Source organism: Lepidochelys kempii, chromosome 13 (assembly GCF_965140285.1).
Source record: "Lepidochelys kempii isolate rLepKem1 chromosome 13, rLepKem1.hap1, whole genome shotgun sequence".
In the NCBI taxonomy this organism is placed as follows: Eukaryota; Metazoa; Chordata; order Testudines; family Cheloniidae; genus Lepidochelys; species Lepidochelys kempii.
Window position 1 is genome coordinate 38,600,824 of NC_136392.1, and position 15,758 is coordinate 38,616,581.

The window sequence follows — 15,758 nt, forward strand, 5'->3', positions numbered from 1 at the left end:
CTACGAGGGAGGGGAACGGGCTGAGTTCTTAATTTTGGCCAGGTCAGCAGAGGAGAAGAGCAAATGTTTTCTTGCCTGATGCTGAAAAAATAATTTTTAGTGTGAAAAATGAGAGGTTTGGTGAGCTGTTTTGTGGGGGGGGTTGGATGGGGGCACAAGAAAAGGGGGTTGAGCCTCCTCGTGGGAAGGGGGCTTCAGGTACCAGCCTGAGCCTCCCTCTAAGAATTGCTACAGCCTGGAGAAAGGTCGCCCTGGCCTAGTGAGGGGGAGACAAGTGGGGGAGGCCCCTGCCCCATACATGGGGGAGCACTCCAACCCCCCTGGCACCAGCTGCAGGAGGGAAGAACACTGGTGCTTTTTGGCCCCATGACCTTTGACCCCTGTCTCTGTAATGCTAAGCCCCACAACCTAGAATTCACTGCCCCACTCTGCCCCCCGGGCCTACCTGCCCTTATCTGCCCCACTGCAGGAGGGGCCCAGGGCCTAGGGGAACAACATCCCTCCCCCAATTCCTCTGGTCCAAAGTACTAACCCGCCACCTCACTCCTAGATGGTCGCCTGGGGGCCATAAGGACATTAACAAAACTCTACCCCATAGTGCCCCTCACTCCTGACCCACGGCCCCTGCTAGCCCAGCCCTGCCCCCCACCCCAGCCCTCCTGGTGCCCCTCACCCGGGCGCTGGGTTCTTTGTAGGCCAGGGCTGAAGGCGGCCAGGGACTGTATCAATTCAGCTTTCACAAACTTTCCGGGTTGTGACTCCGGGGGGCCCAGCTGGGGATAAGAGGAGTGCTGGGAGGGCTGCCAAGGGAGTTGTGTCCCCCCGCTGGGTCACCCCATCCCTGCTCCCCATAAATCTCCCCCCCACACCCCACTTAAAAATTCCACAGCTCATTAAAAACAATCACATTTTCCGGTTCCCAGCCACTGCCGAGGGCAAGTGATGCTCGCCCAGAGCTGGGAAAAGGGGGGCAGGAGGGGCAGGGCTGGGCTATCGGGAGTGAGGGGCACCGGCAGGGCTGGGGAGGTGGAGGGGGGTAGGGCTGGGCTAGCAGGGTCGGTAGTGAGGGGCACCAGCGGGGGGCCCCAGGGCTGGGCTGGCAGGGGGCTGCGGGTCGGGAGTGAGGGGCACCAGCAGGGCTGGGGGGGCAGAGGAAGACTCGGAAGGGGGTTGGGGGGTCTCTTATCTCTCCCCCGCAGCAGGCGGCTCCGGGGGCCGGAGGGAAGGAGGCGGGCGGAGGGGTGCGGGGGGGCAGGACTCAGCTCCGTCTCCGCATCCTTCGCTCGTGTCCAGGCCGCGGCTCCCGCTCCTCTCCCGTCCCCCCCGCCCCGCTTCCTGCCCTCGCTCCCCCCACCGACCCAGGGTCCCCCAGGCCCAGGTAAGTCCCTGGGGGGCGTCTGTGGGTGTTGGAGAGCGGGGACGGGGGTCCCCCCGAATCTCCTTCCCCACTTCCACATTCCCCTGGTGTCTCTTCAGCGCCGGGGGGGAACCTGCGGGAGGATTGGGGGGTCAGGGGAGCTCAGGGGCTCAGTGGGGGGATCTGGGCTGGGGGGAAAGTGGGGAGCGCGGGGAGGTAAATGCGGGAGATCGAAGTGGGGGGGCCCAGGGACTGGGGGGGAGTCAGGAGGTGGGGCCCAGTCTGGGGGGTCGGAGTCGGGGGGGGGGGGGTAGGCTGGGAGCTGTTTGTGTTTCTCCCTCCTTGTCTCTTCCTCCTTCCCTCTCTCCAACCCCCCCGATAGGGTGTCTGGGATGGGGGAACCCGGGGGGGCAACGGCTCCCCCCTTCTTTTGTCCGACGGGCGCGTCCGGAGACATTAAATATTGAGTGTGACAATCGCAATGGCGGGGGAGGGGACGCGGGGGGGGGCGCGGGGATCTTCTCCGTCTGTCTCCAGCGGCTCCGACCCTCATTAGCCATTTCGGTCACGCAGCTCCGCTGTAAATCTGCCTCCAGACCCACGGTGCCCCTCACTCCCGACCTGCAGCCCCTGCCCCCCGGCTCTGCCCCCCTGCCCCCCCAGATCTGCCGGTGCCCCTCACTCCCGACCTGCAGCCCCTGCCCCCCGGCTCTGCCCCCCTGCCCCCCCAGATCTGCCGGTGCCCCTCACTCCCGACCTGCAGCCCCTCCCCCCCGGCTCTGCCCCCCTGCCCCCCCAGATCTGCCGGTGCCCCTCACTCCCGACCTGCAGCCCCTCCCCCCCGGCTCTGCCCCCCCCCAGATCTGCCGGTGCCCCTCACTCCCGACCTGCAGCCCCTGCCCCACTCCGGCTCTACCAGTGCCCCTCACTCCCGACCTCCAGCCCCTGCCCCACTCTGGTTCTGCTGGTGCCCCTCTCTCCCGACCTGCAGCCCCTCCCCCCCGGCTCTGCCCCCCCCCCCCCGATCTGCCGGTGCCCCTCACTCCCGACTGCAGCCCCTGCCCCCCACCTAGATCTGCTGGTGCCCCTCACTCCCGACCTGCAGCCCCTGCCCCCCACCCAGATCTCCTGACCCACAGCCCCCAGCTCTGTTGAATTCTCTGCTGAGCCCTGGAAGCTCATCACACTGGACGCTGGTTTCTCTGCCCCCTTTGCTCACCCCTTGTGCCCCCCCACCTGCTCACGGTGGATTTTATGACATCTCAGTGCTTGGAGGGGGAGGGGCTCTAGGGTGTCTCCCTCCATAGCTGAGCCCCGTGTCCCTCCAGGTGCCCCCCGATGGGGTAGCTGGGCGGGGGCCCATGGGCAGTGCCCCCCTCAGGAGGCAGCGTGAGTGGGCAACATGCCCAGCATCCTGGGGCTCCTGCTGACCTGGCTGGGGGCTATGGCTGCGCCGGATGCCTGGGTCCCCCCTGGCCGGGCTCCCGGGGGGCCCCAACCCAGGGCTGGGAGCGCCCCCTGCTGAGATCTCGACGTAGCTGGGTCTGGAACCAATTCTTGGTCATCGAGGAGTATGCCGGCCCCGAGCCTGTCCTCATCGGCAGGGTGAGTGCCCGAACACCTGGGTCCTGTGGGTGGGGAGGGCCTGGAAATCTGGGTCCCGTGGGCATGGGGAGGGCCTGGACACCTGGGTATTCTGGAAGGGTCTAGGGGTTAGAGCGGGGGTGGAGCTGGAAGCCAGGATTCCTGGGTTCTCTGCCTGGATCTGGGAAGGGAGCGGGTCCTTCAGAGGGCTGCAAGCCCGGACGCCTGGGTCCATGCGCCCCTCTCCCCACAGCTGCACTCGGACGTGGACCGGGGCAAGGGGCGGATCAAGTATGTGCTCACGGGCGAAGGGGCCGGGACGGTGTTTGTGATCGACGAGCGGACGGGGAACGTGCTCGTGACCAAGACCCTGGACCGAGGAAAAGGCCCAATACACGCTCCTGGCCCAGGCCGTGGCCCAGGCCTCAAACCGGCCCCTGGAGCCGCCCTCCGAGTTCATCATCAAAGTGCAGGACATCAACGACCACCCGCCCGTCTGCCCGCGCGGCCCCTGCCATGCCACTGCGCCCGAGATGAGCAGCGTGGGTGAGTGCGCCCAGCCTGCCAGTGCCCCTCACTCCCGACCCGCAGCCCACCCCCCTCACTGCGCTCTCCCCCCAGGGACATCCGTGATCCAGGTGACGGCCCAGGACGCCCATGACCCGAGCTATGGGAATGGCTCCAAGCTGGTGCACATGGTGCTGGAGGGGCTGCCCTTCTTCTCCGTCGACCCCCAGACCGGTAGGGCAGACGCCGCCCGGAGAGGTGGGGGGAGACGGGGTGAAGCCTGCTGGGGGGCTGGGATGCAGGTGGGCCATGTAGGGTTGGTGTTGGTTGCGGGGGAGGAAGTGGGGAGGTGTGTGATGTGGGGCCCCAGTTTGTCCGTCTCCCATCCCGAGTGTCTGTGCCCTCCTGCCCCCTCCAACCCATCTGCCCCTGCTCATGGCTTCTGTGGCCTCCATCTGCGTGTCTTTGAGTGTCCTCCCTCAGAGCATACGTCCATCGCCCCATCCGTCCCTCCCTCTGTCCGTCCATCCCTCCCTCCGTCCACCCGTCCATCTGTCTGTCCACCCGTCCCTCCCTCCGTCCACCCATCCGTCTATCCGTCCACCCATCCATCGCCTCTTCCACTCATCCGTCCATCCATCCACCCGTCCCTCCGTCTATCCTTCCCTCCATCCACCCGTTCCTCCCTCCATCCGTCTGTCCGTCCACCCATCCACCCATCCGTCCACCCATCCATCGCCTCTTCCACTCATCCGTCCATCCGTCCACCCGTCCCTCCGTCTATCCTTCCCTCCATCCACCCGTTCCTCCCTCCATCCGTCTATCCGTCCACCCATCCATCGCCTCTTCCACTCATCCGTCCATCCGTCCACCCATCCGTCCACCCATCCGTCGCCTCGTCCACTCATCCGTCCATCTGTCCACCCGTCCCTCCCTCTTTCCGTCCGTCTGTCCGTCCACCCGTCCATCCCTCCATTCACTCGTCTGTCCACCCGTCCCTCCCTCTGTCCCTCCGTCCGTCTGTCCGTCCACCCATCCGTCCGTCCGTCTGTCCACCCGTCCCTCCATCTGTCCACCTGTCCCTCGGTCCGTCTATTCCATCCACCCATCCCTCCTCCATCCCTCTGTCCATCCACCTGTCTGCCCCTCCATCCGTCTGTCTGTCCATCCGTCCGTCTGTCTGTCCATCTCTACATCCGTCCACCCACCCACCCGTCCATTGCCCCCTTGGTCTCTGACTGCCCCCTCTCTCCCGTGGCAGGCGTGGTGCGCACCGCGATCCCCAACATGGACCGGGAGGCACAGGCCGAGCTGCTGGTGGTGATCCAGGCCAAGGACTTGGGGGGCCACGCCGGGGGGCTGTTGGGGAGTGTCACTGTCACCCTGAGCGACGTCAATGACCCAAGTTACCCCAGAGTGAGAGACCCACTGCCCCCCCCCCCCGGTCCTCTGCTGCCCCTGCCCCTCCTCCACCCCCCTTGACTCCCTCTCCTGCCCTGCTCATGTACTCAGCCCCCTGGCCCCCACCCCATGCCCCCTTTTCTCCCTCAGCCCCGGGACCCAGCCTCACATATCACCCCCCACCCTGTATCCCCAAGCTGCTGTGCTGCCCAACCCTCTCTATCCCCACCCCATTTCCCCAACCTCCCCACCCCGAAACCACAACTGCTGTGCCCATGCCCCTCCTTTGGCCTTTAACTCCCCCCCCATCGCCCCTCACTTCCCCTTCCCTCCCCCTTTCACCTTCCTTCTGTTTACTGGGGGGGCACTGGGTGTGTGTGGGCTCCCAGCAGAGGGGTGCTATGGGGTGCAGGGGGGTGCTGGGTATGGGGGGCTCCCAGCAGAGGGGTGCTATGGGGTGCAGGGGGTGCTGGCTATGGGGGGCTCCCAGCGGAGGGACGCTATGGGGTGCAGGGGGTGCTGGTTATGGGGGGCTCCCAGCGGAGGGGCGCTAGGGGGTGTGGGGGGTGCTGGGTATGGGGGGCTCCCAGCGGAGGGGGGCTATGGGGTGCAGGGGGGTGCTGGGTATGGGGGGCTCCCAGCGGAGGGGCGCTAGGGGGTGCAGGGGGTGCTGGCTATGGGGGGGCTCCCAGTGGGGGGCGCTGTGGGACACAAGGCTGGCTGGGGGGGCGTCTCCCTCTGGCTGACCCCCGGCCCCCCCGGCAGGTTCTTACCAGTTCTCGGTGCTGGAGACGCTGCTGCCTGGCTCCCCCGTGGGGCGGCTCCGGGCCCACCATCCGGACGAGGGGCAACGCGAGGCTGCTGGACGGGGATGGGCCCTTCGCCATCAGCACCGACCCGCTGGGCCCTGGACCCCCGGGCCGGCCTCCTCACCCTCAGCCAGGTGCCCCACCCGGACACCTGAGTCCCCGTGAGCCTCCCCTGCCCTTCCCTAGACCCTGGGGTCCCATCCAGCTACCCGCCCCCCCGCCCCAAGGTCCTGCCGTCCTACCCAGACCCATCCCGCCCGGACACCAGGGTCCCGCTGTGCCCTCCATGGCTACGTGTCTTGCTGCCCCCTTTCCCTACCCCCCTTCCTGGATGCCTGGGTCCCTTTGCCATTCAGCTTCCCAATGCCCTCTTTCCCAGGCTGGGATCCTCCCCTCAGGGCCAACTGCTAACCCTCCCGTTCCCCCCCCGAGCCCGGCTGCTGACGCCCCCTGTCACGGGGTGCCCGGGCGATGCCTGGGACTGCTCCCGACGAAGCCAGCCAGGACTCTGGGGGAGCCTCCTCTCGGGGCGCAGCCCGTCTGCAGGACACACAGCTCCCCCGGCTCCACCTTCCTGGGTCTGACCCCGGAGCATTCAGCCTCCCCTGCCCCTCGGGGCGCTTCCCACAGCCAGTCCGCCCAGGCGGGGTCCTGGGGGGCAGAGGGTCCTGCCCCCCGACTCTGCAGTCAGACGGGACTCTCAGCCAGCCGGTAACACAGAAGGTTTATTAGACGACGGGAACAGGAGCCAAAACAGAGCTTGTAGGTACAGGAAACAGGAGCCCGAAGTCAGGGCCATCTTGGTGCCAAGGAGGCCAGAGCCCCGTCTGGGCCCCGCTCCATTTCCCCAGCCAGCTCCAAACTCCATTTCTCCAGCCCCTCCTCTGGCCTTTGTCTCTTTCCCGGGCCAGGAGGCCACCTGATCTCTGTGTTCTCCAACCCCTTCAGTTGGCTCCTTGCAGGGGAGGCCCCAGGCCATCAGTGGCCAGGAGACGGGGTGTCGGCCATTCTCTGTGCAGACAGCATCACGCTGGCCCACTAGGGCTCTGCAGCAATCACACCCCCTTATCCCACCCCCGAGATACTTCAGAACTGCATAGGGGAAACTGAGGCACCTACACCGTATTCAGAGAGAACATTAAGAACAGTCCCACTTCGTCACACCCCCATCTCCCCCAGAGACCGACTGCTAACCCCCTCCTCTTCCCCCCACCCCAGCTTCCCCCAGCCGCTGGACTTCGAGCAGCGCCCAGCATACACCCTGGGGGTGGAGGCGGCCAACACGCAGGTTGACCCACTGTACATCCACCAGGGGCCCTTCAAGGACGTGGCCACCGTGCATGTGGCCATGGAGGACGCAGCCGAGCCCCCAGCCTTCGCCCGGCCCAGCTACCAGCTGGGTGTGCCCGAGGACAGCCCCCCCTGGCACCGTGGTGGGGAAGATCACAGCCTTCAACCTGGACATGCCCAGCAGCGCCATCTGGTACCAGCCACACCCTGCAGGGGGCACTGGGGGTGGTGGCCATGGGGGGAGCTCCCAGCAGGAGGCACCGTGGGGCACACGGAGGCAGTGGTTGTGGGGGGAGCTCCCAGCAGGGGGTGCCGCGGGGCACAGGGAGGCGCTGGCTGGGGGGGAGCTCCCAGCAGGAGGTGCTATGGGACTGGGGGAGGCACTGGCCGTGGGGGGAGTTCCCAGCAGGCGGCACCGTGGGGCACGGGGAGGTGCTGGCCGGGGGGAAGCTCCCAGCTGGGGATGCCGTGGGGCACGGGGAGGCGGTAGCCGTGGGGAGAGTGCCCAGCAGGGGGTGCCGTGGGGCACGGGGAGGTGCTAGCCGTGGGGAGAGTGCCCAGCAGGGGGCACCGTGGGGCACGGGGAGGTGCTGGCCGTGGGGGGAGTTCCCAGCAGGCGGCACCGTGGGGCACGGGGAGGTGCTGGCCGGGGGGAAGCTCCCAGCTGGGGATGCCGTGGGGCACGGGGAGGTGCTAGCCGTGGGGAGAGTGCCCAGCAGGGGGTGCCGTGGGGCACGGGGAGGTGCTGGGCGTTGGGAAAGCTCCCAGCAGGGGGCACCGTGGGGCACGGGGAGGCGCTAGCCGTGGGGAGAGTGCCCAGCAGGGGGTGCCGTGGGGCACGGGGAGGTGCTGGGCGTTGGGAAAGCTCCCAGCAGGGGGCACTGTGGGGCACGGGGAGGTGCTGGCCGGGGGGAAGCTCCCAGCTGGGGGCGCCGTGGGGCACGGGGAGGCGCTGCCTGTGGGGAGAGTGCCCAGCAGGGGGTGCCGTGGGGCATGGGGAGGTGGTAGCCGTGGGGAGAGTGCCCAGCAGGGGGTGCCGTGGGGCACGGGGAGGTGCTGGGCGTGGGGAGAGCTCCCAGCAGGGGGCACTGTGGGGCACGGGGAGGTGCTGGCCGTGGGAGAGCCCCCTGACCCGCCCCGATCTCTTGCTGCTCCCCCAGATACTCCATCCTGCCCCACTCAGACCCCGGGCGGTATTTCAGCATCAGCCCCCAGGACGGGACCCTCCGCACGGCCCTGCCCCTCGACAGGGAGACGCTGGCCTGGCACAACCTAACTCTGGTGGCCACTGAACTAGGTAAGGGGGGGCCCAGCCGGAGGCAGCTGCCCAGGGGGGCTGACACCACTGGGGGAGGGGGGGAGGGGGGGAGGTCTATGGGGGCCCAGTGGGGGGCAGCTGCCCTTGTAGGGGGTGCTGACAGTTCTGGTTTGCCTTAGTATGTATTCACCAGCCTTTTCTCCCCCTCTGTGTCTGCGTGTTGGTGGGATGGTGTTTGCATGTTGTTGGCGTGTTCTTTGTGTGTCGGTGGCCTGTGGGCTCCGTACTCGCCCTGGTGTTTGGCCTGTGGCAGTGTGTGGGCTGTGTGTGCGTCGTGTATCGGGCATGGCTGCCCCGTGGGCTGCGTGTTGGTTGCGTGTGGCCCCGGCTCTGGGCGTGGTTTGCGTGTGGGCTATGTGTTGGCTGGCTGGTGGCTGGCCCTGGATTGCATGTGGGCTTTGCGTGGTGGCGGCATATTGCTGATGCTCTGGGACTCGTGCACGGCTTGTGCATCGTTACCTGTTGGCCGCGTGTGGACTGACACGGGCTTTGCACATGGGCTGCATGTTCTGTGTTGGTGGCATGTGTGCTGGTGTTGCTGTGGATCATGGCACGATACCCGGCGCGTGGCGGGCGTGTCTACGTGTGGCGGGCGTGTCTACGTGTGGCGGGCGTGTCTCTGTGCGTGGCGGGCGTGTCTCTGTGCGTGGCGGGCGTGTCCACATGTGGTGGGCGTGTCCACGCGTGGCGGGCGTGTCTCTGCGCATGGTGGGCGTGTCCACGTGTGGCGGGCGTGTCCCCCCGCGTGCCCGTGCTGGCCGCGTGCCCGTGCTGGCCGCGTGCCCCTCCCCGTCTCTTGCTCCAGACAGCCCGGCGCGGGCTGCGCCCATCCCTCTGGCTGTGCACGCCCTGGACGTGAACGACAACGTGCCCCAGCTGGCACCAGGGAGCGAGCCCTTCATCTGTCACGGCACAGCGCCAGGCCAGGTGAGCGCCTGGATGCCTGGGTCCCTCCCTGCCGGGGCCGATGGGGGTGCAGTGGGGGTGGGGGCTGGGAGCCAGGACGCCTGGGTTCACGCTCTTCTCCTCCCACAGCTGATCCAGACCATCTGGGCGCGGGACCGGGACGACGGTGGGGCGGGAGTCGGGTGACAATTCGCTCCCCCCCGGGGCTGGGGCCCCCCAACATCACTGTGTGGGACAATGAGGGTGAGAGTGGCCCCCCTGCCCCCCCACTTCCCCTCCTCCCCCAGCCCCCCATGCTGTCCCCCTCCCCCTCCCCACCCCTCTGCCAGCCCCGCCTCATTCCTGCGCTCCTCACCTCTGCTAGCTGCCCCCCCTCTTTCCCCCCATGCTGTCCTCTGTCCCCGGCCTTCCCAAGGTCCCCCCACTTCCCCACTCCTCCCCTGGCCCCCCACGCTGTCCCCCTCCCCCTTCCCCTCTGCTCACCACCCCTCCCCCAGCCTCGCCACTTCCCCACCCCTCCCCCAACCCCCTCACTTACTCTCTGCGTCTCCCCCCACATGGTTCAGCCGCTCTCCTGCTCCAGGCCCTGTGGCTGCCCCCCCCCAGGTGGGCCCCCCCCTGCTGGTGCCCCTGGAGCTGGTGGATGGGGGACGTCCCCCCGATGGGCACCCCCACCCTGACGCTGAGCATCTGCCAGTCCCCCCCGCAGGCAGCCTGCGCTCCTGCCAGCCCCCCCTCGCTGCCCGTGCCCCCCCCACTGCCCGAGCCCCCCCGGGCTCAGCGCTGCTGCCCTGCTGGCCATCCTGGGCTGCGGCACCAGCCTGCTCGGTGAGGGGGGTGTGGGGTCTGGGGGGGCGGGATGGGGGAGGGGCTCTGGGGGCCCGGCACTGACCCCCCTCCCCTCAGCGCTGGCGGGGCTCCTGGCCCGGGGGGCCCCAAGGCAGGCATGGATGGAGGAGGGGAACCGGGGGGACGGGCCAGGTGGCACCCAGATGGGGGGTATGGGAGGGCTGGGGGCAGGATAGGGGAGGGATGGCTGAGGTAGGAGGGCCTCTGGGGGCCCGGCACTGACCCCCCCTCCACCCAGCGCTGGCAGGGCTCCTGGCCTGGGGGCGCCCCAAGGTGGGGGCGGGATGGGGCAGGAGCTCTGGGGGGCAGGAGGGAGAAAGGGGCTCCGGGGGCCCAGCACTGACCCCCCCCCTCCCCCCAGCGCTGGCAGGGCTCCTGGCCCGGGGGCGCCCCAAGGGGGGGGGGCGCGGGCAGCGCCGGCGGAGGAGGGCGAGGTGCGCGAAAACATCAGCAGCTACGGGGGGCGAGGCCGACACCCAGGCCTTCGACATGGCTGCCCTGCAGCGTCCACCCGCCCCGGACTCCTCCCTGGCCCCCCCGCCCGCCTTGCCGCCCGCCTGGGACGGGCCGACGCCGACCCCCGGGCCCCCCCCACGACTCGCTGCAGGTCTACGGCTACGACGGGGGGGACACGTCCTGCGGCAGCCTCAGCCCCCTGGGCTCCTCCTGGGGGGCAGCGCGGGGGAGGGGGGTGACCCTGGTGAGTGGGGGCCCCTCTTTTGCACTGTGGCCGAGCTCTATGGGGGCCAAGAGGGGCCCGCCTGAGGCCACGCCCACCTCCCAGCCACTCCTGAGAGGCCACGCCCCTCCCTCTTGGTCATGCCAGCATGGCCACGCCCACCTCCATCCATGCCCTGGGCATGCCACTTGGGCATGCCACTTGACCACGCCCACTTCCTGACCACACCTGCAAGGCCACGCCCCCTCCCTGTAGGTCATACCAGCAAGGCCATGCCCACCTCCTGGCCACACTAGTGAGGCCACGCCCACTGCCAGGCCATGGCCACGGCCACGGCCACTCCTGCAGGCCCACAACACTCTCCTAGCCACGCCCCCAAGCAGGCCACTCCCACTTCCAGCCACACCCCCTTCTCAGCCCCCAAAGCATGACCAGGGCCATGGGGGCGTGGCTACATCTGGCCATGGCACCCACCCCTCCCTTGCTCCACCCTGCCCCCTCTCAGTGCTTCGGCCCCACGGCCTCCCCCGCCCCAGCTCGGCCTCTGTCCTGTGTTCGCCCCCATGGCCACTCGCCCACTGTGACTGACTGTGACCCCCCGCCCCCGATTAATGCCATATCCAGCCCCCCCATCAGGCTGAGACCCCCACCGTCGCATCCTGCCGCCGCCCCCAGCCAGGAGAGCCCCAAGAAATCCCAGGGGATGAGGGTGTGGGCTGGACCCCACAGATCTAGGAACCTCCCTGCCCCCCCAAGCCACCAGACCCCTTGACCCCCCTTGGATTCTGCACTGGGACTTTTAATCCCACTGGATACTGCGGGGGGGAGGGTGCCATTGTGTAGGGTGGGAGGGACGTACGATTGTGTTCGAGAAGAGGGGGAAGTGTCCATGTTATAATTTCGTAATAAACACTTTATTTTTTAAACTACAAACCTCTGCCTCATTGCGGGGTCCAAATGCCTGGGGTCCCTCCCGGCTCTGGGAGGGGAGTGGGGTCTGGTGGTTCGAGCTGGGGGAGGGGTTGGGAGGCAGGACTCCTGGGTTCCCTCCCGGCTCTGGGAGGGGAGTGGGGTCTGGTGGTTCGAGCTGGGAGAAGGGGAAGGGAGAAGGGAGCTGGGGGAAGGGTTGGGAGGCAGGACTCCTGGGTTCAGGGCGGATGCTATAATGACTGATCTGCCCAAGTGTCTTTGTCTCCAATTTAATTTCTATGTAAATGAGAAGGGGAGAGGGGCCAGCAGGACCCCCCCCAACAGTAGCAAAGAAGGGTGGGGGCACTGCTCCGCTGGCCCTTCCCCCTCCCTCGCTCTGCTGGAGCATGAAGGACCTGCTAATGGGGCCCCCCGTGAACACTGGGGTCCCCCCAGACAGATGGGGAGGGGGTTCAGCAGGGGCTGGTGGGACAGAGCAGAGCAATGGGGGAAAGAGGGGAGCAAGAGATGGTGGGTCAATGTGAGAGCAAGAGGGAGAGAGTGGGGCAGGGACAGAGGGAGTGGGGCTGGACGGAAGGAGGGGGCAGGGACAGAGGGACGGAAGGAGTGGGGCTGGACGGAAGGAGTGGGGCAGGGACAGAGGAAGTGGGGCAGGGACAGAGGGACGGAGGGAGCGGGGCTGGACGGAAGGAGTGGGGCAGGGAGCGAGGGACGGAGGGAGCAGGGCTGGACGGAAGGAATGGGGCAGGGACGGAGGAAGTGGGACAGGGACAGAGGGACGGAAGGAGTGGGGCAGGGAGCGAGGGACGGAGGGAGCAGGGCTGGACGGAAGGAGTGGGGCAGGGAGTGAGGGACGGAGGGACAAAGACGGGGCGGGCAGCTGGCCGCTTGGCAGGGCCGTGGGGCAGTGCAGTCGGAGGGGGAGCGAAGCAGCCGAGCGGAAGGAGGAGTCGGGGGGAGCCCAGACCCTGCCGCCCCCGGACCCCAGTTCAGATCAGGGAGTGACATGCCCAGGGCGTGGCTGGAATAACACCCCCCAGCAGCTGGGCGCGTGGGGCTCCCAGTTACTCCAGTCCCAGCCTCGCCTGCAGGGGGCGCTGTGGGGCGGGGGATGGAGGGCTGGTGCCAGATGGGGAGATAAACATGGAAACCTCCCCCCCCCCCCATACGTCTCGGGCCCCAGATACCGCGCTGCCCGGCCACAGCCGCGTTTATTGCTCATCTGCTGCTTTATTCCAGTTCCGGCCAGAGCCGCCTGCGCCCAGGGCCCCGCTGCTTGGGCGGTCCCAGGGGGTCCAGCGGCGCCCGGGGCCTGCTGCTTCGCGGGAGGCCAGGCTGGGTTACGCCGGGCCGGCGCGGGGCTGCTGGAGCGGGGTGGGTCCAAGCCGGGTGTAGTCACGGTGCCCGGCTGTTTTGCGCTGCTCTAAGCCACGTCGTGCTGCTGAGCGCTGGGCCGCGCCGATTCATAATGCTCCAAGTCCGTTTATCCTGGTATAGACGGGCTAATGATGCTCCAGGCTGGTTCCTGCTGGTTTATACTGGTCCACACTGGTCTGTTCTGCTCCCTCCTCCTCCTCGGTGGGCCCCGGTGCCCGGGCCAGGCCCCCCAGCTCCCCCACGTCGCCGCGGGACACCCAGACCCAGCCGCTCTGGCGCACGTGGAAGACGTCGACGCAGCCCCCGGAGTAGGCGTCGCGGCGGGCGGCGTGGGCCACGGCGCGGCGGGCGAGGGCGTAGGCGGCGGCGGGCGGCATGTCAGGGCGGTAGGCCCCGTCCAGCAGCCCGTAGGCGTAGGGCGAGCCGGAGCCCACGGCCACCAGGTCCAGGGGCAGGCGGGTGCCGTCGCTGTGGACGTACCAGAGGCCGGGGCCGGCGCGGTCCCAGCCGCAAAGCGCCACGGCCACGCCCAGCCCGCGCCCCCGCCACGCCCGCAGCCCGCCCGCCAGCAGCGCCGCCGCCTCGGCCACGCCCGGCTCCCGCCCGTCCTCCTGGCGCCGCAGGGCCAGCTGGCAGCGCAGGGCCCGCAGCCACGTGGTGCAGTCGGCCGAGGTCCCCGAGGTGGTGGCCAGCAGCCGGGCGTGGACGGGCAGCACCTTGCGGGAGGCCGGGCAGGCCACGTAGGTGCCGCAGGACGAGCGGGTGTCAGCTGCTGCCACCACGCCCTGGGCCAGCCGGAAGGCCAGCGTGGTGGTGCCGTGGGGCAGGGGGCAGGGGATGTCAGCAGGCACCGGGCAGGGGGGTGGCAGGGGCCACGGGGGCGGCGGGGGGCGGGGCCGGCAGCACAGTAAGTCCTGCAGAGCCATGGGGCAGCCAGGAGAGTGGGGCGGGGAGGGAGGGTACCAGCAAATATAGGGGGGCGGGGGAGGGGAATGTCGCTGGGGGGAGGGGAGACAGTGTCATTGGGGCAGGAGAGAGTCGGGGGGGGAGCAGCGCTGGGCGGGCGGGAGGGAGCCCCCCGGTCGGTCTCTGATTCCCCCCCACCCAGACGCTGCCTTGTCAGCTCCTGTCACGCTCCATTGCTCAGCCCGGCGTCCCCCCCACCCCCACGCCGAGTCCCCTGCCCAGAGCTGGGGGCAGAGAGAGACGCACAGGGGATGTGTCAGGTAACAGCACCGGACCCCTTGCCCCACACCTACCAGGGCTGGGGGGGCCGCGGGCGAAATGGGGGTCTCCATGCTCAGGAGTGGAGTGGCAGCACACACACCCGAGGTGGGGAGGGGGTTGCACACGCACAAGGGGCTTTGCACTCGCACAAGGACTTTTGCACGGTCTCAGCGGGGCTTTGCATGCCCAAGGCGTTTGGAGGGTTGGGGGGAATTGGCACACCTGCCGTCTGCTTTCCACGTGCCCGGGTACTTGGCACACCCAAAGGCATACGGCCAGGTGCAAGGGGTTCTGTACAAATGGGGTGGGGATGCACTCAGAGGAATTGTACATGGGGCATGGCAGAGCACTTTGCACACTCAGAGGGGATTGTGCACATGCATGTGGGGGCTGGTGTGTTTTGATCCATACAAGGGGTAGCTTGCACACAGAGACGGGAGCCTGAGAGGGGGGCTGCACCTGCATAGGGAGCCACTGGCTGCCGTGCAAAGGGGGCTGGCCCAGCCCCAGGCATTTTGCACACTTGAGTTGGGGTTGTACACACACATGTTGACGGGCAAGGAGCCACCCTTACACACCAGGCATTTTCGTGCACATCAGGGGCAGCTGACTCCAGCACAGGGCTTTGTTTCACCCCCACCTCTCCAAGAAGGTTTGAGGGAGTTGCATGCTCTGGGGGGGAAGGGGGGAGTTGCACACAGAGACAGTAGCTTGCACATTCATGGGGCAATTTATAGGCTCCCAAGGGAATCTGCATATTGCAAAGGGATTTTCACGCCCAGCAAGAGATTTGCATGCACACAAAGGGGTTTGCATAAATGCAAAGGGGGAGTTGTGCACTGGCAAAGAGGGGTTGCACAGTCAAGGGGGTGTTGCACACTCACAAAGGGGGTTGCACACACCCAGGAGCTTACCAATTTGCAAAAAGGGCTTGCACACTCAAGGGGGCTTGCACATTCATGTGGCAGGTTGCACACTCCCAAATGGTTTCCACACTCCCAAAGCGGGATTTGCATGCTCCCGGGAGTTGCATGCTCACATGATGGGATGCACAAACATGCAGCAAAGAAGGGTTGCGCAGTCGAAAGGGTGTTGCGCACTCACAATGGGGGTTGCACACTCCCAGGTGGTTTGCACATTCACAAAGGGGCTTTGCACACTGGCCCCCAGAGGCTGCCAACTGACGAGTGAGTGTGCAGGGGGGGCTGCACTAGGGTTCTCAAGTGTCCAGTTTTGGACAGGAATACCTGCTGACCGGGCCATTAAGAGTCTGGTCAGTGTCATGGCAGGGCTAAGGCAGGCTCCCTGCCTGCCCTGGCCCCGTGTGGCTCCTGGAAGCAGCAGCATGTCCCCCCTCCAGCTCCAAGGGGTAGTGAGGGGGCTCCGCGCACTGCCCCCAGCCAGAGCCCTAACCCCCCACGCCAACCCTGATCCCCCTCCATCCCAGCCCCACCCCGGTGCCCGCCCCCCCAGCCAGAGCCCTCACTCCCCCAGCCCCAACCCTGATCCCCCTCCATCCCAGCC

General features: G+C 67.7%; 2 protein-coding genes across 2 annotated transcripts; one reads left to right on the forward strand and one right to left on the reverse strand.

Moving 5' to 3' along the window:
• The first annotated feature begins 1,162 nt into the window (after positions 1 to 1,162).
• CDH24 (cadherin 24) lies at positions 1,163 to 11,618 on the forward strand. Its single transcript, XM_078848196.1, is given in 21 exon segments — positions 1,163 to 1,378; positions 2,686 to 2,790; positions 2,793 to 2,962; positions 3,195 to 3,316; positions 3,318 to 3,487; positions 3,563 to 3,682; positions 4,710 to 4,850; positions 5,594 to 5,696; positions 5,698 to 5,746; positions 5,748 to 5,792; positions 6,887 to 7,075; positions 7,077 to 7,141; positions 8,109 to 8,245; positions 9,072 to 9,193; positions 9,302 to 9,341; positions 9,344 to 9,845; positions 10,383 to 10,478; positions 10,480 to 10,546; positions 10,549 to 10,603; positions 10,606 to 10,686; positions 10,689 to 11,618. Coding segments are annotated over 20 exon segments (2,403 nt in total). The 5' UTR covers positions 1,163 to 1,378; positions 2,686 to 2,759; the 3' UTR covers positions 10,787 to 11,618.
• On the reverse strand, positions 11,593 to 15,582 carry PSMB11 (proteasome subunit beta 11). Its single transcript, XM_073326960.2, has one exon. The coding sequence runs from the start codon at positions 13,931 to 13,933 to the stop codon at positions 13,133 to 13,135; it is 801 nt and encodes a 266-aa protein (XP_073183061.1). The 5' UTR covers positions 13,934 to 15,582; the 3' UTR covers positions 11,593 to 13,132.
• Between the last annotated feature and the right edge of the window lie 176 nt (positions 15,583 to 15,758).

Bases quoted from the DNA above. Each gene is read 5' to 3' on its own strand.
- PSMB11 (XM_073326960.2), bottom strand. From the start codon at position 13,933: ATGGCTCTGCAGGACTTACTGTGCTGCCGGCCCCGCCCCCCGCCGCCC.